We start from the raw sequence: 20979 nt of genomic DNA, 5'->3' as shown, positions 1-20979 counted from the left end.
CGAAACGTAACTAAGGATGCATCAACCAGGATGACTATTTTCATCTCCCTTTAAATGGCAATTGTGTGTCTACCAAAAAAGTGCAATGCAGATGACGTGCAACTCACTAAAGTGGGGTGGATGGAGTTTTCTTCTGTCCACTGAAGCTCCACTTCAGTTGACAATTGAGTGCTACCTGTGATTGCCTGGTCTCAGTCACAAAGGTTTCCCCGTGTGAGAACGAAGGGACAGAAGGGAAAGAATAGTGACAGTCAGCATGAGCCATTGTCATGCACCTCCTCTTGATGGATTTTGTAGTTGAGTATTAAGGATGACAAAACCAAGGCGGGTAGAGGGAGTTAAGATACAGATCAGCCACGATTGAACTCAGAGCTGGATCAGCCTCGAGGGGCTGAATGGCCTCGTTTTATTCACATGTCAATTGCAATAACTTGTTTAAAAACAACATCAGCAAAATCCTGCAAGGTGAAGCTGAGATCAGATTCAAAACCAATTGTATGAAGCAAATGGGAGTTTTGGGGAGGTGGAAGAAAATTATGAAATAAATCACAAGAATGCTGATTAGCAATTAACTTCAGAAACATAACAGTCAGTCACAGATCTCACTTCCATATTGCTGTGGGGAAAGGTAGATTGTTCCTGAATCGATGGCACTAACTGATCATTTCTGGCCACTTACCGTTGAGTGCCCTGAAGGTTTGGTGGGTAGGGAGAGGCTTGCTGGTGAATATAACCACTCGGCTGCTGCTGCATTTGCCTGATCCGGTCGACGAGAGCTGGGTTAGAGTGAGCAGCCTGGTATGGCCTGGCACTGTAGCTGGGCGACAGCATGCCATTTCCAGCCTGCTGTTGCAAAGGCATCTGAGTACTGTACGCTGTGTATCCATGGGGCAGAGCCTACACAAAAGGACCAAGGGGAGACAAGAGTGTCACTCGCTCCAATACAAAGCCGAGACAATCCACTTGCGAAAGATAGAAGGGCAGTTTTTCATGTGGACAAACAAACTTGTTTTTCGTGCCTCAAATTCTCCCCCCCCCCCCCCCCCCTCCCCCCGCCACAACAGTCCTTCTCCTGTAACATTCTGTAGACGCAGGCCACTCCCAAGGTGGCAACTCACCCAATTAGCATTGCATCATGCGAGAGTCCAGGCAGTGAGTGAGTGAGTGAGTGAGTGGTGGGCACGAATCAACCAAACAGACCGCTGGGGCTTTGGCAGCAGTGTCGTTACTGGACTACAATCCAGAGGCTTGGACCAAATGATCCAGAGATGCAAGTTCAAAATCCAGCTTGGCAGCTGGGGGAATTGGAATTCAGTTAATTTAATAAAGTTGGAATTAAAAAAAAAAGCTAGACACAGTTTTGGTGACGATGAAACTACCAGATAACCCAAGTGATTTTGGCGAGGTCGACACTGGTGTCCCTGAAGAAGGTGATCTGCCATCATTATCCTGCCTGGCCTATCAGTGGCTCCAGACCCACAGCAATGTGGTATATGTCATGATATACACCAGTATATCATGGTGCAGACACACACATGGACCAATCAACATGTACAAACACCACAGCCAATCACCAGTTAGAATACACACACTATGAAGGCAGAGGGCACCACGGTTCCCGCTCATTCTGGGTGCTGCCTCTGAGTGCAACAAGAACTCATCCAGCCCAGCACAGACTCACACCATGTGCTGAGAGAATCAACTGGTTCAGACAAGGCTTAGGTCTCTAGTTTAAGTTTACATCATTTAGACCCACAGACATTGTGTGTTAGTTAGTTAGAAGTAGTTAATAAAATTGAGTTGAACCTTCATCAGTGTTGGAAGTGTCTGTTCGTCTCTCAAGTCTACACTAGCCAACACTTCAGTTGATTCTTGATTGTCTTCTAAAATGGCCTTGCGAGCCTTTGTTGCACAGGGAAGGGGCTGGTTTAGCTCACTCAGCTAAATCACTGGTTTTTAAAGCAGGCCAGCAGCACGGTTCGATTCCCGTACCAGCCTCCCCGGACAGGCGCCGGAATGTGGCGACTAGGGGCTTTTCACAGTAACTTCATTGAAGCCTACTCGTGACAATAAGCAATTTTCATTTCATTTTTCAAATAGGCAAAAATGACGGCCTAGCCAGCAACGTTCACACCCCATGAATGAATTTTAATAAAGGACGAACCAGGTTCACATATGCACGCTTCACAGCAGTGTTGGCTGGACAATTATCAGGACTGAGAATTCTGCCGGATTTTTTGAGTCATCCGAGTTTCTACAGCACAGAAAGAGGCCGTTCGGCCCAGTATGTCTGTGCTTCAAGCACCGATCTATTCTAATCCCATTTTCCAGCACTCGGTCTGTAGCCTTGTACGCTCTGGCATTTCAAATGCTCATCTAAATGCTTTTTAAATGTTGTGAGGGTTCCCACCTCCACCATCCTTTCAGGCAACGAGTTCCAGATTCCCACCATATTTTCCTTAATACCTCCTATTTTGTTTTCCTTAAAAGAACTTGAGGGATCAAAAACAAAGAAAGAGTGAAAAGGCATAAATAAATGAATGGGTTTTTTCAAACAAGCCGGACAGACTGGAGTTGTGGCTCCTCCAATCCCACTGGGGAGAGGGTGGCGGGGGGGCGAGGGATTGAGAATGCGAGACTAAAGCCAGACGGTTCTGTGGAGGCGGAGAGTCGAAGAAGGAAAGAAAGAAAGAGACAGTAAACAGGAGGAAAGAGCTGTTGTAATTCCTGACCTGTAACACTGACATGGAGTTATTAAAGATATATTCTGTTCTTTATGCCGAACATTGTTTGGAACAAGAAGCAGACCCCGGTATCTGGCTCGTGTGGGTTTTCACAGATATGCCAGACCCAGCAACCCGTAAAGTTTCCATTTCCTTTTATTAAAACGCTTGCTCAAAGTCAGTGTAAAATAATACAGTGCTATTCCCATCAGAATGGGAAATTTGACTTGTGTGCAGACTCAGAACCAGAAATAGCTTTTAAATTGCATAAAGATTGGTTGATAAATCACTGCTTCTCTGTAATAGTCTGCGAAATAAAACCCAGCATCGCTTTAGTTTATTGTTTTGCTAAGAGCACCGACGGTGATTGGGGCAAGTGGCGAACACAGTCCAAATACTTGTATTTGATTCATTCACGGGATGTGAGCGTTGCTGAGGAGATCAGCATTGACTGACCATCCCTAATCTACCCCGACAAGGTGGCTGTCTGCAGTGAACCGCTGCGGTCCGTCTGGTGTAGGTACACCCACAGTGCTGCTAGGGAGGGACTGCTAGGATTTCGAGCCTGTGACAGTGAATGAACGGCCGATATATTTTCAAGTTAAGATGGTTTGTGACCTGGTTTGGGGGGTGGGGGTGGGGGGGGGGGGGGGGGGGGGGGGGGGGGGGGGGAGGGGAGAGAGAGAGACTTGTTGGTGGGTGCCGCTCCCGTGCAGCTGCTGCCTTTATTTTTCTAGATGGTAGCATCGTGGGTTTGGAAGCGGCCGTCGAACAAGCCTTGGTGAGTTTCTGCCATGCTTCTTGTAGATGGTACACACTGCTGCCACTGAGCACCGGTGGTAGAGGACAGGGTGGATTGGGTGGCAATGAAGCAGGCTGTCTTCTCCCCAATTTCTGTGCATGGCGTAACCTTTGCCCAAACAGTGTAATTTTGCATGCAGAATTGCGGAAATAATGAAAATGTTGGCTTGAAAATGGATTTAATTTTTTTTTAAAATGCTTTCACTAACCTATATGGAGAGTTGGTGGCGGGGGCGGGGCGAGGGGGGGGGGGGGGGTGTTGGTATTGCAAAGATGCATAAACAGGTTCAGCATATAGATGAATAAAAATGACATCAATTCGGACAGAAAGAGAAAGTGTTTTCAATCTTCCACTAACTATTTTAGTGAAAGATTCTGGGGCCTGTAATACTTTTAAGGAAATTCTCCATTGATTTACAAAAAGCTTAAAAAGGTCCCAATACGTAACTGGCTAAAGTTATGGGGCTGGATTCTCCCAAGATGGGACTATGTCCCCACGCCGGCGGAAAAACGCTGACGGTTCACTCCCGAGTTTCCGATAAAAACGATCAGATAATTCACTCAGGAACCCAAAGCTGATTCGCGCAGCTTTAGCTGTGGATACGGGCCCCCGCACTTCTGGTTTCAAGTCCGTGCCATGGCGGACCCGGACCGCAGAGGCAGCTGCAGAAAGTAGGCCTTCCCCGATCGGCTGACCAGCCCGATCTGTTTCTCAGCCGCCGATAAGGCCAACTCCCCCGGTGCCTGATCCCCCCCCCCCTCACCAGGGTGGCCTTGGACTGAGCCGCAGCTGCCACACGACCTTCCCGAACGGCACTAAGTGGTTAGAACCACGCCGTCGGGAACTCGGCCGGTTGGGAGCGGAGGATCGCTCGGTGGGCTCTGGCAATGTCCTCCCAACCCCACAGAGTACTCCAGGAACACGCCGATTATCGGGTCCCGGAGAATTGCCGGACTGGCGCCGGGCCCGATTTTGGCGTGAAAATGTATTTTCCGCCCCCGCGCCAAACGTGATTTCGGCGCAGGGGTGCAGGGAATCCAGCTCACGCTATTCACTATATACCGACTCTTATGGGTAAATAGGTTACTCATTGTAGTAATCAAAGATGAAGGTTTAGACAGATTTATTCTAAACTCAAAAGTATAGCCGCACCCACGGTGCACAACACAAGCGCGGAACTAACGCGGCACCTCGTCCGGTTCTGGGACGGCATTTAAAGGGCTCGGTGTCGAGTCCCAGCTGGGTGGGCTTCTGCCCATTACCATGGGAACGCGTACCCTACAAGCCCCACGGGGCGATCGATGAGCTTTTCCCCATTCTCCTCAGGAGGGCTATCACACCTGGCTATGATAAAAATCATCCTGCACTGAAGTAGGCCAATCGACGCGCCATGTCTATGTTGGCTCTTTGAAGGAGTCCAATTAGTCCCACTGCTCCTTCCCCCTAGCCATGCAGAGTTTGTCCTTTTGCAAATATGTATCCAATTTTCTTTTGAAAGGAAGAGGTTGGGGCTACCTGGCCAACATTCCTGAGTTTCCATGTGGAAATTCACTGACATTACCACCACGTCACCGTCTCTCCGGATGGTGTGTGTTGAGTTAGGCGCTCGGAGCCAGGCAGCGGCTTAGGAACAACTGGATGGTCATAATCAATTTTAGGCACCATCCCCCCCACTGGTGTTTCAAAAGTCCACGTGTAAAGTAGGGCGCAATAATTTTCTGGCGGACAATGTCTACGAGTAATGATGTTTTATAGAAGAGCCTACAGAAGGGATGAATTAGGGCAGGATGTTTCAGCCAGGCCCATTCCTTCTACTATTGACTTTACCATGAAATTAATCAGCTGAGGAAATGTTCTATAGTCTTACTCTGTTTGTCCCCTTCAATGCTCTCGCCTCACGTAGATTGAGGGAAATTCCAGAATTCAGAACTGAGCTCACATCTAACAAGTTGAACGTATTTTAACAAAGCATCCAAAGATAGAGGATTGACTATCAAATTGTAATAGCTCCACTCTCCAACCCCACCACCATAACCCCCCACATTCCCTCCGACCTGCCGGTTAATGCACTGCCCCATTTTAGCTTTTATACAGAACAGATCAGAAGGCCCCATTTGATTCCTCGGGCTTATTTATTTTCTATCACGGAATGTGGGCGTCACTTTTGTTGCCCATCCCTAATTTCCCTTTAATTGAGTAGTTTGCTTGGCCATTTCAGAGGGCAGGTGAGAGTGAACCACATGGCTGTTATCTGACGTCTGGAGTAGGTCAGAATAGCAGATTTCCCTCCCTGAAGAGCATTATCGTGCTTATCACAATCGACAATAGTTGTCATGGTCACCATTACGGAGATTAGCTTTCAATTCCAGATTTATTAACTGAAGTTAAATTCCACCAGCTTCCGTGATGGGGTTTGAACACCCGTCCCCAAAACATTAGCCTGGTCTCTGGATTACATTGACATTACCACCGTGTCACCATCTGTGAGTTAGTTGCTTTGCCAGGTGGAAGCGAAAAAAATGGTCTCTTCATACCTGCATAAAAAGGATGGTCCTCCTCTGAATTGTTAGCCAAAGATTCTTGCTGCATATGGACGACTGGTAAGAGTAGGATTGGACAATTGGTGAGAGTAGCATTGGACTCAAGTGCAATGTCTTCTGCAAGGAATAGCCAACTATAACAAGACACGGTCAGCGGCGCAGTGGTGCACGCCAGTAATTTGGAAAAACCGTCCCGTCAGCATCTAGAAATCCCTGTGACATGGATTTCCCGTTTCACACCATTAGCTTGAATCTGGCGCCAAGTCAAGGGCGTCCAGAAACGGTGATGCCATTAAGCGGGGTAAGGACCCAATCAAATTTAAGTGTTCTCAGAGACAGCAAACCAGGATGAAAAATTAACTGATGATCACCCCTTTTAATTAAAGGGCAAAATAACTGATAGGGACAGAAGTTGAACTATCATAACAATTTGAAAAAAAATTAAAAAGTGATTTTTAAAAAACCATAATTAAGAAAATTGACATTCCAAGAATTATAAAATTAGTTTTACAGGGAACGCAAATTTGTTCAGCAATAATTTTGAGATTAGCATGCCATTAAAAAAAGTTACACCTCAAACATTGGACTTTTCAAAGTGTTTTTACTTTAAGACAAGTTCCCATCAGTTCAGTGATTGTAATTGATTGCATTCGGGGGGGAAGTCAACAGGACATGGCAAGAAGAAGTGTGGAATCACTCTCGGCAGCTTCTGAATTTCATGTTTAGCCACGCATGTGCGGACTCCAGGAGTCACTTTCAGAGCAGTAATGAGGGTGAACACTGACAGCTTTGCCGACAATTGCACTGCCAAACCTGGGCTGTGACTTGGTCTCAGACATGAAGAGTGGCCCTTCATCTAAAATACTGACGAACCGCATTCATGGACCTAGAAGTAATGGAATTTCACAGCACAGACAGACCATTTGGCCCAAAAGGTTCATTCTCCGCACCATCCGTCTCTCACCTATCGCACCCTTACAACAACCCACAATCCCAGCCAGACAGGCAGGATTAGAAACACTGGAAGTGGGGACTGGGACGATAGGGGACAGATTTTTAATATGGTCAGATAGACCAATGATTTTACAACAAAATTTGGACCACTCCTTAAGAATCACAGCAGGCACCAGAACATAGATCATACAGTGCAGAAGGAGGCCATTCGGCCCATCGGGTCTGCACCGACCCACTAACCACCACCTCTTTCCTTATCAGATTTATTTAATGTTCGATTTAAATGTAGAGAAGATACATTTGTTAAATTGCATTAAAAAGATAACTCTAACCCTTAACAGCTGGAACAAATGTGATGCTGGCTCTTGCTGGTAAACAGGTCATTTGGGCTCATTATTCTGTGAGCACTCTAATGAACACGAGAGCAGAATGTTTCCATCTAAAGTTAAGGCGGGACATTGGGGCAAATATTAATTCGCTCGAGAGCCGGCCGGATTCTCTTGCAGATAGAAGAAAGGATAGAGGGATAATGGTGAAAAAAGGGGGGGGTGGGGGGTGGGTGGGTTGGATCCATAGAGAATGGGCGGTTTTGACACTCTCTCGACAGTACTGCAACAATTCTGCTCCCTAAAATGCCTACCTGTGCTTGCTGCATACCCGGGTACTGGGGAAGCTGGGCAGGTCGGACCTGCTGGGCATAAAGACCGCTTTGGTCAACTGGCTGGCCCTGAAAAAGAACCAAATCAGAAGGTTAAAGGTCGATGGAGTGTGATCGGCTGGTCATCGCCTCACACTGAACAGGCTGGAATGCAACACTGCGCAGAAAATAAACATCCTACTCATTGATTTTTTTTTCTGGACTGCTAGCTCAGAGCAGTAATCTCTCTGGAGGAAAGGACATGCGGTAACAGAATTAAAACAAAGAGAAATGTCACAACCATTCCATATATGGGGAGGGGGGGGGGGGGGGAATAAGACAATTCCTTTGTCCCATTCATCTGCCAAGATGCTTTTGTCACAAACCTCCAACATTTGAAAAATGTTTAGTGATTAACAGATGGCCCAAATATCCTTGATTTACTTCCCTTCCGTGCACAGAGAAATCCAGGAGGCCATGTTTCCGGTTTGTATCCAGTCAGCTTTATAGAACCACTGGACTTCCAAGTATTTTATTTTTACGTTTTGTTGTCGGGAAAAGTTGAAGCTTCAATTAATAAAAATCAAATGCTTCATCCAAGTTTGACAAATATTTTTTCCTGCACCTCCCTGAGGAACAGTTATCTACAAACTTCTCCTCCCCCACAATCTGATCACTTCAGACAAGGTTTCTCCTCTTCTGCTGCCAACAAAAGAAGCACACTTTCTGAGGAAGACAACCTTTCAACTTGAAAACTTAGCAACCACTTAAAAAGAAGCATTTCGCACTGTGTAAATCTGTCGGGAGCAGAATATTATTTCCTGCAATTGGAGTCACTTTGGCGAGGCATTCTCTCCAAGGGTCAATATCAAAGACAGATCGACATGGTGTAACGTTCCTGAATGAGCCTAGCTGGGATACAATCTGGGATAAAGGGCTGTCGACAGGCCTACAGCGCCCTGCCCAATAGGCCATTCTTCCTCTTTGTGAGCACTGCCTATTATTATCATGGAAAGCATCACACTGATACTGTTCCCACCCAATGTGTCACCTGCACCCCCCACGGAGGCCATTTGTCGCCCCCATTACTTTGCCCCAAGATAAACTAACTATGCACAGATTGGGGATCCAATTGGAGGTTCGGCCAAGTTCACCAGTTACACAGCAGGAGAAACCTTTAATGGCTCGGATATTGAGAACCAAGGGCTGATTGTTGGGTAGGCTTGTGCAGGGGTCGTGTTGTGCGATTATTACGAACTCGAAGGGATTTCTTTTTGCCTGTATGCAAACTGCCTGGTTACCTACATGAATGCAGTGTGCAGCCAAGTGCTGAATGCATCACAGTGTGATGTCATGCTCGAGCAGTACTCCCGGTCCATGCTGGCCTGCACTTCTGAAAGGCAGCTTGCACTTGACAAACAGGAGGTGCATTGGGGGCAGCACGGTAGCATAGTGGTTAGCACAAATGCTTCACAGCTCCAGGGTCCCAGGTTCGATTCCCGGCTTGGATCACTGTCTGTGCGGAGTCTGCACGTTCTCCCCCCGTGTGTGTGTGGGTTTCCTCCGGGTGCTCCGGTGTCCTCCCACAGTCCAAAGATGTGTAGGTTAGGTGGATTGGCCATGCTAAATTGCCCTTAGTGTTGGGTGGGGTTGCTGGGTTATGGGGAGAGGGTGGCGGTGTGGACTTGGGTAGGGTGCTCTTTCCAAGAGCTGGTGCAGACTCGATGGGCTGAATGGCCTCCTTCTGCACTGTAAATTCTATGATTCTGGCAAAAGTAGAGGATGGAAGCGGACGTGAAAGAGTTTCTGAGCAGGAAGAGCAACGGGGCAGCAGAGCCTGAGAGCTGGTTCCCAGTGCTGGAGGCCTTTATGCAGGAGGGGGAAAGGAAGGAAAAGGTATTGGCCAGGAGAGCCTGGAACTAGCAATTCAAAGAGAATGGGAGCTGATTGCCAGCAGGTCAATGCTAGGAGTCTGGCTCTGAGGGCAATGCTGAAGAAAGCACAATGAACTCATGCTGGGGGTCAAGGTCACTTCAAATGCCACCAACACATTGCTCAATGCACCACACCCCTCGTCACTCACCCGTCGGCTATCTCGAGCATTCTTGACTCATGGCTAGCATTCATACACTCCACATCACCCTCACACACTTAGCAGTGCGGCAGCCTCTCACAGCCACCAAGCAACATCCTTCCCCAGCCTCCTGATATGGTGACTGAAGGCACAGCCCTCATGACCTCCAGATTAGGAAGGGTACAGCAGACCACCATGAACTTGGAAACACGCTCTGCCAAATACTGGAGGGTGTTATAAGCAATGGAAGCGTTGGAGCTCATAGTAGTCTATTCCGTGACGTTCCTGGTCACAGCACCGTTCTCTATGCCGGTGCATCAACTACATATGTTTAGGTGCTGGAAGGTGTCATTAGTTACGTATAGCAGGTATTCCTTGTTGTCAAGGACTGGTTCTATGAGGTGGCACAGGATGATGGCTGGGTGACCCTTGCCAAGAGATCAGGCACTCAGAAACACCGTGGTCAATTTCACACCATCTGCATGTTGAGGGAGTGGAAACTTTGCAGTTCTGGTACACCTCAGGGAGATGAGGTGCCCACACAACCACGTGTAAGCAGTCAAGTTTCCTGCACCACTGGGTAGCCCACTACAGTGGTACTACCACATTCCCCCTCCTCCTGATTCACTGTGCAAAGAGAGGAGATGGTAAAGCCCCATTTTCCTTGTGGTCAAGACCTTCATGACCTCGTGGATACAACGATGGATGGCGAACTGTTGGTGATGTTGCAAGTTGCAGCCTAGAAGGTTTGATGGGTGCATAAAATGAGGATCGTGGTGACGGGCAGCATCATGGGCACCCTGTTCTACTGCTGCAGGCCCGGCTTGAGCAGGTGGCAGGTTCAAGTGGCCACTTCCCTCGTGAAGTGTAATGTCCACAGACCACGGCTCCTGGCTGAGGTGGAGGGCTCTCTGAATTGCCTGGAACATTCAACTTTCTATCAAGAGTCCTCCTCCTCCCTCCTTTCTGAACCGTTTCCCTTCTGCTGCATCTGTTCCACCTCCCAGCCATGCCAGGACCAAAAGGGAACTGCAACTGTAGCCCCTAAGGCTGAGAGCAGGTATGCTACTCAGAGTCCTTTCAAATCCTTCTAAAGCTTCAGGAGCACTCCCTTCCGACTAAAAGGGCTTCTGCCCATTCCTCCAATAACAGTAATGATACTTCTTTGTAAACACAATTATTTGTCTGCTTATTTGACCCTATCATTAGCTGCTGGCAAGCACACAGAGTGCACAGTGGTTAAGAGATAGGAAATCTCTAACTGGTGGTTGCTTGTCTCAGTCTTATTGTCAGCTCTTTATAATTACAGAGAGCGACTTGCATGCAATGCTGAAATTTGAGCGAGGCAACTGTATTGATGACGAAAGAGCCAGGGTCGGAGGGGAGGGCAAGACGTTGTAAATGTTTGGTGCAGCAGGTTAGCCCGTTATTGCAGTTTCACCTTTGGGACTTTGGTTAGGCCACAGCTAGAGTACTGTGTGCAGTTCTGGAATTCACATTATAGGAATGATGTGACAGCCACTGGAAAGGATATCGAGGATATTTACCAAGTTGCTGCTTGGGCTGGAGGGTTTTAGTTGTCACGAGATTGGATAGACTGGGGTTGCTTTCCTTGGAGCACAGGACATGTTTGAGATGAATAAAATTATGAAGGGCATAGATAGAGTAGACAGGAAGAAACTTTTACCCTCGGTGAAGGGATCAATGACTTCAGGGGGAATAGACTTAAGGGAAGAGGCAAGAGATTCAGCGGGGATGTGAGGAAAACCCTTTTCACCCAGAGGGTGGTGGGAGTCTGGAACTCACTGCCTGAAACGGTAGTGGAAGCAGAGACCCTCATAACATTTAAGAAATATTTAAATGTGTACTTGTGATGTCAGGGCCTACAAGGTTATGGGCCAAGAGCTGGGAAATGGGATTAGAATACTTGTGGTTGTTTTTGACTGGCGCAGATGTGTTAGACCGAGGGACCTATTCTGTGCCGTAGATCGCTATGACTTTGTGACCTTGGCTGGTTTACCTGCTCATGGATCTACATTTACTGCTTCCTCAGTGCCAGCATGGAGGAATATCCTGGTAGGTTTAACATAGTTTTAATGAGAGCTAGTCCACAGCATAGAACTGCGGGAATTGAGGGGCTGTTTAGCACATGGCTAAATCGCTGGCTTTGAAAGCAGACCATGCAGGTCATCAGCACGGTTCGATTCCCGTAACAGCCTCCCCGAACAGGCGCCGGAATGTGGCGACTAGGGGCTTTTCACAGTAACTTCATTTGAAGCCTACTTGTGACAATAAGCGATTTTCATTTCATTTCATTCATGTAGTTCTACTCTAATGATAGGGAATAAAGGAATACAGGGAACAAACAGGAAAGTGGAGTTGAAGCCAAGATTATCCATGATCGTATTGAATGGTGACGCAGACTCGACAAGCAGTATGGTCGACTCCGGCTCCTATTTCTTCTGTTCTGTATTTGAACATCCTCAGAGATGACATTAGTATCCTATTGGAATGCATACCCTCACCCAATCTTTTTGGAGAGAGAATTCCTCCATGCTTTCACAAACTTTCATCTGATCCGATTTAATGCAAGTCAACATGGACTTGGTAATCATGTCTGGTTGTCGCTATGTGCCTTCGGTTTCCCCAATATGATTAACTAAATTCTTCAATAGAATGGATTCCGGAGCACAAAGAAGAATGCTTACCATCATTCTTTCCTCTGTAGTATGGCAATCCTTTCCATAACACCTGTGCTGGAGATTACATAGAATTTAGATTACATAGAATTTACAGTGCAGAAGGAGGCCATTCGGCCCATCGAGTCTGCACCGGCTCCTGGAAAGAGCACCATACCCAAGGTTAACACTTCCACCCTATCCCCATAACCCAGTAACCCCACCCAACACTAAGGGCAATTTTGGACACTAAGGGCAATTTATCATGGCCAATCCACCTAACTTGCACATCTTTGTACTGTGGGAGGAAACCGGAGCACCTGGAGGAAACCCACGCACAGACGGGGAGGAAACCCACGCACACACGGGGAGGATGTGCAGACTCCGCACAGACAGTGACCCAAGCCAGAATCGAACCTGGGACCCTGGAGCTGTGAAGCGATTGTGCTATCCACAATGCTACTGTGCTGCAGATGTATCTGCAAATACTATACAAACACTATACCCTGTATGCTTCACCCAATGTCTATGTTTTTGTATTTACATTGTGTATTTATCGTATGTCCTATGTTTTTCATGTATGGAACGATCTGCCTGGCCTGTACGCGGAACAATACTTTTCACTGTACCTCGGTACACGTGTCAATAAATCTAAATCTGAATACAAGAAGAGACGGCCTGTTTCCACTTGCCAGTAACACCAGTCTAGGCCCATCTTAGCATCAAGGAACATCTGATACTGAAGCCTCTAACGTAGCGTTTCCACCCATTTGGAGCTGTATGGGACAGTGTGGTTTTCAGCAGACCGAGTGGAAATTTTTTTAATGCAAAACAGGCAACAGACGTCTGTTCCATTTAAAAAGAACATGAATTCAGTTTTTCCCATTCAGGTTTTGGTTTCCTGGTGTGGAGACACTACTGAACATGCATCAGGAGCAAAGCAAACAAATATGCAAGAGGCATATGTTTTAGTTTGGACTTAATAATGGACTGAATCCCTTCTTTACACATTATGAAAGCAAGTGACAAGGGCATTCAGTAGAGTTCATACCTCTGCTACTCTCTATTCACTCAACATAATTACAATTGCGCAACTCTTCCTTGAGGATTTTCTCTGCCTGGCTGATGCTCTGTAATTACCAAGCTTGAAAAAAAAAAAATTATTAAGAGCTTCCATCTTGCTGAGGAGCTTTCAGGCCAATCCACATCCAACAACCTGCTCTGAAAACTCTGCTCACATTTTGACAGCTGCGACAAATTCTTCCGCGGCAGCTGAGACAATCCACCACATTCTAAAACACGCAACATTCTAAATAAAACAACCCACAACATTGCTTTTAAATAATTCAACGCACCCTATCTCCAAATTTAACAGATCCTTTAAAACAAAATTCCAGGATCCAGATCAAGTTCCGTATCTTCACCAAAAAATAATAAATTTCCTTCGGCCCCCATCCTCCAGACCACATTTTGTTGAAATCTGTGCAAACTAACAAACAGGGGGCAAATGTAGTGGTGAAGGGAACAAAGGGACAATTTTTGGCTTACACCCCCCCGCTGCCCGCCATCTGCACTGGTGCATAAAGGTGTCATCAGTGTCAGCCATGCCTTTAGATGGTATCGTTCTTGCCTAGGTCAAAGGTTTGTGGATTCCAGTTCCCACCCCAGGGACTAGGTTGATAATTCAATGTGTGACTGTGGGAGCACCATCCCTTGGTTGTGACGTTAAAACTGAAGCCCTTATCATCCTTTCAAGTGGACATTTAAAACCTCTGTGGGAAGGGGAGCTTAAATCGGTGTCCGAGTCAATATTCGGTCCACAAGAAATATCGCTAAAACAGATAATCTGGTCACGATGGCATTGTTGTTTGTGGGCTCTTGCTCTGCAGAAATTAGTTGCCGCACCTCTTTATTAGTAAAATACTTCGTTGACGTTACAATAGGACATCCTGAGGTCACAAAAGATACCATACAAATAGCCTCTTTCCTTTTATGGAGTGGTACCATCTCCGTTGGCTCTTCACTCCTTCGCTCAGACAAGATCACCATCATTGTTCTCCATTGCACATATAATATTTTTATTATAAGAGCATGGGGAAAATCTATCACCCGATGCTGTGCAAACACGGTGCATAAAGACTGTGGTAGAGTTGGGAGTAAATGGGTGAATGGCCAAGTCTTGCCTCTTTCACCCTACAATCTTCTTGCGCTTTTGTAAGTCAACTCCATTTGAACAGTCCAACTGTTTACGTCAAACCACAGACATCGTCACAGATTCATCCCCCAATGGTCGTGGACTGGCTGGAACAGGGTAATGATCTTCCAATGGAAATACTCAGCAGGTCAGGCAGCCTCTCTGGAGAGAAATAAAACTGTCATGTCAGGTCAATGACCTTTCAGCAGTTCTAAGAAAAATCATTGTCCAGAAAACATTAACTCTGTTTCTCTCTCCACAGATGCTGCCCGACCTTTTGAGTATTTGCAACACTGTTTTTATTTCAGATTTCCAGCATCCACAGTAATTATTTTTTTTTTAAAAAACATTTCAAAAATTTCACTGGATATTTTTTCAACAGGAAATATCCCCCTCCCGCCCAATTTGCGTCCTCTCTTTCCAGAGCCAATGCACCGTGTCATTTGCTTTACGCTGTTGCCCAAAGATTGGCCCCAATGAGTGAAGCAAGGATGTTTAAGTGCAAAATGGGACAATGGAATCAAGTATGCGACTTACCAAATGAAGACAGGCTGGGCTTCGTACAACACGCATATGTTGTCTTCAGCTCAGTCCTCTCAACACAAATGTCCAGCTAATACAGTGAGGAAGGTCTGGCAAGGGACTCAGCAGCAGAAGGACAGTTAGTCTTTAGATGCTCCAAAATGAATGGGTGAAAAATGTTTGCCCAGCATGCAACTTGCATTTTGGTCTCTCGGTGCAGTTAGTCAGTTGTGAACATAAAACAAGTGGTTACTTCCTGAACGGCAGGGTAGACAGACAAGACAAATCAGACGATCACCACTTACAGAAAACTTCAAACAAAAAGCTGCCACTATGGTTGGACCCGGACCACAAACATCTTGCGTGGCAGATAAGTGGTTAGAGCGCTACTACTGACTTGTCAGGGCTTTATTTTAAAGCGATAGTTTCTCAAAAAGTGCCTTTTTGCTTTAAGCTCCACCCAAGCAGGGAGCATCTTGTGTGCAAACAGCCAGAATGGAAATTGTTTGCATGCATCTAATTAATAAGTATATTTAATAATGCAACTCAGTTTATTAATCTACTTGAGAAGTGTGCGACATGAAAGGAAATTGTACATGCCCACAAAATTTCAGATTGGGACAATATCCATTGCAAAATTGTCCAAGAGGTACCCCAATCTTTAAAATGTCATTATTCATTGTTCCAAAGAGGAAATTCAGCAATTTTCTCCCCTCCTTTCCTAAAGGCACTGCCTTATTGTGGGGTACAGTCCCACATGTTCAGGTTACAACCCCCCGCCCCTCCCCGATATCCTACCGTCATGGTCAGTTTCATGTGTGTAGCCAGATAATTAGATAGATCTCATCTTCCTGCGCTGGTGTATAAAACTGGTGCTGGCAACTAGTTGCACATCTCTCTCAATTCCCCTTTTCATTGCTGACAAACCGCCAACTTGCCATGACCCATTTAGCATTGTCACACAAAGTCAAAATCGCTCGGGATTTGTTTGGGAACGGCTCATCACGGCCAAATTCAACCCTATAATAGCTGACATTTTCACGCATGCTCTTTTTCAGTTGGATCACCGGAAAGCAGTCAACCCCACCCAACAACCCCCCCCCCCCCCCCCCCCCCCCCCCCCCCCCCCATCCACCCGCCACATTAGGATATCAGTCAGGTTAGCCTAACCCTTTGAGTCCAAAACAAATTGTTAGCCAAATTGTTACTGATACTCAGACTCCAGGTAAGCCACAAGGCATCCAATGACTTAAAAACAAAGGGGCAAAGAACGGAGCAGTAACAGAAGATTTATTGCAGACTCCTTTTGTTTGTAATTCCCAGTTAATAACTTGTGAACATTTTTTTTCCAGTTGAACATAATAAATAATTCACTTTTTTCTGGCACAGGTTAGCATTCTAATATTAATGTGAGCATACTTCAGTCCTCCACGGTATTTCCCAGCCCATGGGATTGGAAAGCAGTAAGCTCCGACAAGCACAATTTACTCCAAACGTAATAAGATTTTCGCAAATTTTGCACATAACCAAATCATATCGGGCATTGAGAAAGCGGCGAGGGGGGCGACGCAAACAAAGCTTTCATTCCTCCAAGTCCTTTTCCTTTTGAGCCCAACGTAAAACAAAAAGGACAAAGATTTCTTTTTAAACTTTGGCAGGAATTCCCACTTTGAGAAAAGGTGGGTATTTTCATGCAGCTTTTGGTTTGAAGTTAAAAAAAATAAAACCTTTGCAACATTAAGAAAGGGATTAGATGTAAAGAGAGAGATAGACAAAGCAGGAAAGGGAAAGTCAGTTGTTGGGTTACCATAATGCTGAAATTGTTATAGCCTTCTTGGAGAGATACAGCAGGGTTACAGATCTCCTAAAGAGAAAAGGGAAGGGGCAAGAAATGGCAGAGAGATCAATGGGAGAGATTAAACAGAGAGAGCTATTTGTTCAGAGGGTTGGTTAACATCAAAAGCACAATCTGCATTCACATTTACCAGCAAAGTTACAGCAATTGTATACACAGCAAGAAATGGGAGAAACAATTGATTCATTGTATTTAATTCACACTCTGACAAGTTATGGCTTGTGAATTTTGCAACACCAATACTTATTTTAAAAGATCTCAATTGGACTGTGCAGTGAAATCTAATTTGCAACTGAACTAATCCCTGAAAGGAAATATACGTATTTGAGCCCGATACACAGTTGAGGAGCCCCTTTCTCTCTCTCCACCTTTGAAGCTGGATGTGCTGCCGTGCACCCCGGCAGTTTGCCTAAAGTTGCCATTACTTCTGTGGGAACTTGGACATTGAATGCCAGACGCTTGTAGGCTCTCCGGAGCTAAACCCCTGTTACAGTTTCATTTCCAGCAGAGACCATAGTTGACTATCGTGAGTGGAAACTTTATCGGCATTTTCCTCCCTGAGGCCACCAGTTGTGTTGAGGTGAGTCGGCGGTGGGGGCGGCATGGTAGCACAGTAGTTAGCTCTGTTGCTTCACAGCTCTAGGGACCCGGGTTCGAATCTCGGCTTGGGTCACTGTCTGTGTGGAGTCGGCACAGTCTCTTCATGTCTGCATGGGTTTCCTCCGGGCGCTCCAGTTTCCTCCCACAGTCCAAAGATGTGCGGGTTAGGTGAATTGGTCACGCTATATTGCCCCATAGTGTCCAAAGATTAGATGAATTTGGTGGGTTACGGGGATCGGTGGAGGTGTGGGCTTAGGTAGGGTGCTCTTTCAGGGACTGGTGTAGACCCGATTGGCTGAATTACTTCCTTCTGCACTGTAAATTCTATGTCTATGATAGTAGTGACCACCTGGAACCTTGCTGTTCTGCATGGACTCTGTAGGACAACAGGACAGTTGCCAGTGGTATTTAGGAATAACAGCAAATGGGATTATTATTTAAATGATAAAATATTAAAACAATCTCCTGTGCAGAGAGACCTGGGTGTGCTAGTGCATGAGTCGCAAAAAGTTGGTTTGCAGGTGCAACAGGTGATTAAGAAAGCAAATGGAATGTTGTCCTTCATTGCTAGAGGGATGGAGTTTAAGACTAGGGAGGTTATGCTGCAATTGTATAAGGTGTTAGTGAGGCCACACCTGGAGTATTGTGTTCAGTTTTGGTCTACTTACTTGAGAAAGGACGTACTGGCGTTGGAGGGTGTGTAGAGGAGATTCACTAGGTTAATCCCAGATCTGAAGGGGTTGGATTACGAGGAGAGGTTGAGTAGACTGGGACTGTACTCGTTGGAATTTAGAAGGATGAGGGGGGATCTTATAGAAACATATAAAATTATGAAGGGAATAGATAGGATAGATGCGGGCAGGTTGTTTCCACTGGCGGGTGAAAGCAGAACTAGGGGGCATAGCCTCAAAATAAGGGGAAGTAGATTTAGGACTGAGTTTAGGAGGAACTTCTTCACCCAAAGGGTTGTGAATCTATGGAATTCCTTGCCCAGTGAAGCAGTAGAGGCTCCCTCATTAAATGTTTTTAAGATAAAGATAGATAGTTTTTTGAAGAATAAAGGGATTAAGGGTTATGGTGTTCGGGCCGGAAAGTGGAGCCGAGTCCACAAAAGATCAGCCATGATCTCATTGAATGGTGGAGCAGGCTCGAGGGGCCAGATGGCCTACTCCTGCTCCTAGTTCTTATTCCAGGTCCAATTAAAAATTAATTTTACATGGTCTCTTACTTCTTCACGTAACATTTTTAATGCGTTAAACAAAACACCCAATAGTACGAACAATTTTCATTCGATCAGAAGTAGATCATTCCGCCTCCTGAGCCTGTTCCACTAATTAGATCACGACAGGTCCGCATCTCAACTCCATTTACCCACCTTGATCCCGTAACCTGCAATACGCTTTCTCAACAAAGAAAATCACCATTCTTTGTGTGAGGAAGTGCTTCCTGACATCACCACTGAATGGCCTGCTCTAATGTGCAGGTTAAGCTGCCTCCTCCAGCACAGGAAGTGACATCATATCCTCCCATGTCCCGCTCTATTTAATTATTTGAAGGAATTTGCAACTCCAAAAGAGGCGGGCACCCCGAGTACAAAGGCTTGTAGCCGAAGCCAGTTTGACCCACCCCATTGCTGCTCCCATTTCTTGCCATGTTTTATCAAAGCATGGATCAGTGATTTCATTCGTCCTTCAGGTATCTCAAGCTGGGTAAGGCTCCCAAGTGTTTCTGGACCCAAAATGTAACACATCCAAGAGGCAACAAGAGGAACACAAGAGCATGTAAACCCAGTACTTTGGCTGGAGGGCAACAATTCCCCAAAGTGTGGTGAAGGCGGCTTTGCGAACCCACAATATTTCAAGTTCCGGAAAATTCTGATGGATGATTTGCACTTTCAAACAGGATTTTAAAAAAATAATGTATTAAACTCGTCAAGAGTAGTTGCCGAGCTGCAACTGAAACGATTCGCAGTGAAAGCAATTTCAATGAGTAAAGCACCCCAAAAACACAAGACTTGCAATAGAAGCTAATTTGTGCCACCCACTGATTCTGTCACCTCAGTGTATAAATCATTCAAGTGTAAAGGCAAATTACTGCGGATGCTGGAAGCTGAAGCGAAAACAGAAAATGCTGGAAAGTCTCGGCAGGTCTGACAGCATCTGTGGAGAGGGAACGCAGCCAACGTTGCGAGACTGGATGACTGTTTGTCTCAGCTCCTCTGAAGTGGCATAAGGTTACAGATTCAATCATCCAACGTGACCTTTCACAGGTTTCACGTTAAGATTTTGGCTCAATGTTATTTTCCACTCATGATGGTGGCCTTGCCTTCCAGATGAGGTGTTAAACAAGGACTCTCTCACGTGCGCAGGAGAATGCAAAGGTTTGCTGGGCATCATATTAGGAGGAGCAGGGAACTTTCCTGGTATTCCAGCCAACATTGCATCCCTTAGCCAATACCAGCAAGAACAGATTTGCCCTTTTGTGGGTCAAGCAGAATCTTGTGGAGAGAAACAGGAGTTAACATTTCAGTCAACGGTTCCGATCAAAGGACTTTCACCTGAAATGTTGACTCCATTTCTCTCTCTGCAGCTTCCATTGGACCTGCTGACTACTTGCAGCATTTTCTGTTCCCATTTCAGACTTTCAGTATACGCAGTTACTTTGTTTTTCTATGCTGTTTGTGTAACCTTACTGTGCGAAGATTGACTGTTCAATTTGCCTACTTTACACAATTACATTTCAATAGGCATTTCATGGATTGTAAAACATTTAAGGCTATCCTTAGGATACGATGAAGTAGTATATGCATGGACATCTTTCCTTAAAGAGATATCACGGTGGTTAGCACTGCTGCCTCAAAACGCCACGGACCCGGGTTCAATTCCAGCCTATGTGTACAGTTTGCACTTTCTCCCCGTGTCTGCATGGGTTTTGTCCAGGTGCTCCGGTTTCCTCCCACAGTCCAAAGATATGCAGGTTTGGTGGATTGACCATGCCAAATTGCCCCTTAATGTCCAAAGATGTGCAGGTTAAGTGCAATTACGGGAGATAAAGCGGGGGAATGGGCCCAAGTAGACTGCTCTTTGGAATGGTCGGTGCAGACTCGATGGGCCAAAGGGCCTCCTTCTGCACTGTAGGGATTCCATAGATTTCTATCATGAACCAAGGCTGCAACTGACACAGCGGAGGAAAAGGATAACACAATTGTGCACAATGACACGTCGGCCTCAGTGAGAATATAGCAGAGAATAGCAAAAGAACACAGCCGGCTGCTGCATTAACACTGCATCTAAACACCGTTCTCTTGGATGAATGTAGACCTTTCAGGTGATCATCTCCAGTGGTAAAGCATGCCCAGTTCCATAGGGAAGAACCTGAACCATGGGCCAGCGTTCTGAGC

At 46.0% G+C, this 20979-nt stretch overlaps 1 protein-coding gene across 3 annotated transcripts in view; it reads right to left on the bottom strand.

Annotated features, from left to right (window-relative positions):
- LOC119975763 (mediator of RNA polymerase II transcription subunit 12-like protein) overlaps window positions 1-20979 on the bottom strand; it is a 640706-nt gene that overhangs the window by 24189 nt on the left and 595538 nt on the right. For 2 of the 3 annotated variants that reach the window (XM_038815591.1, XM_038815592.1), the window contains exons 40-42: window positions 16932-16988; window positions 7660-7746; window positions 680-897 (exon numbers count right to left, since the gene is read on the bottom strand). In XM_038815591.1, coding sequence (XP_038671519.1) covers window positions 680-897; window positions 7660-7746; window positions 16932-16988 — 362 coding nt within the window. The remainder of the gene's footprint in view (window positions 1-679; window positions 898-7659; window positions 7747-16931; window positions 16989-20979) is intronic. The other variant, XM_038815593.1, reaches the window with a different exon arrangement.

This window comes from Scyliorhinus canicula, chromosome 13 (assembly GCF_902713615.1).
Source record: "Scyliorhinus canicula chromosome 13, sScyCan1.1, whole genome shotgun sequence".
Classification (NCBI taxonomy): Eukaryota; Metazoa; Chordata; class Chondrichthyes; order Carcharhiniformes; family Scyliorhinidae; genus Scyliorhinus; species Scyliorhinus canicula.
Note: the sequence above shows the minus strand (reverse complement) of the source record. Positions and strands in the feature narration are given on the sequence as shown.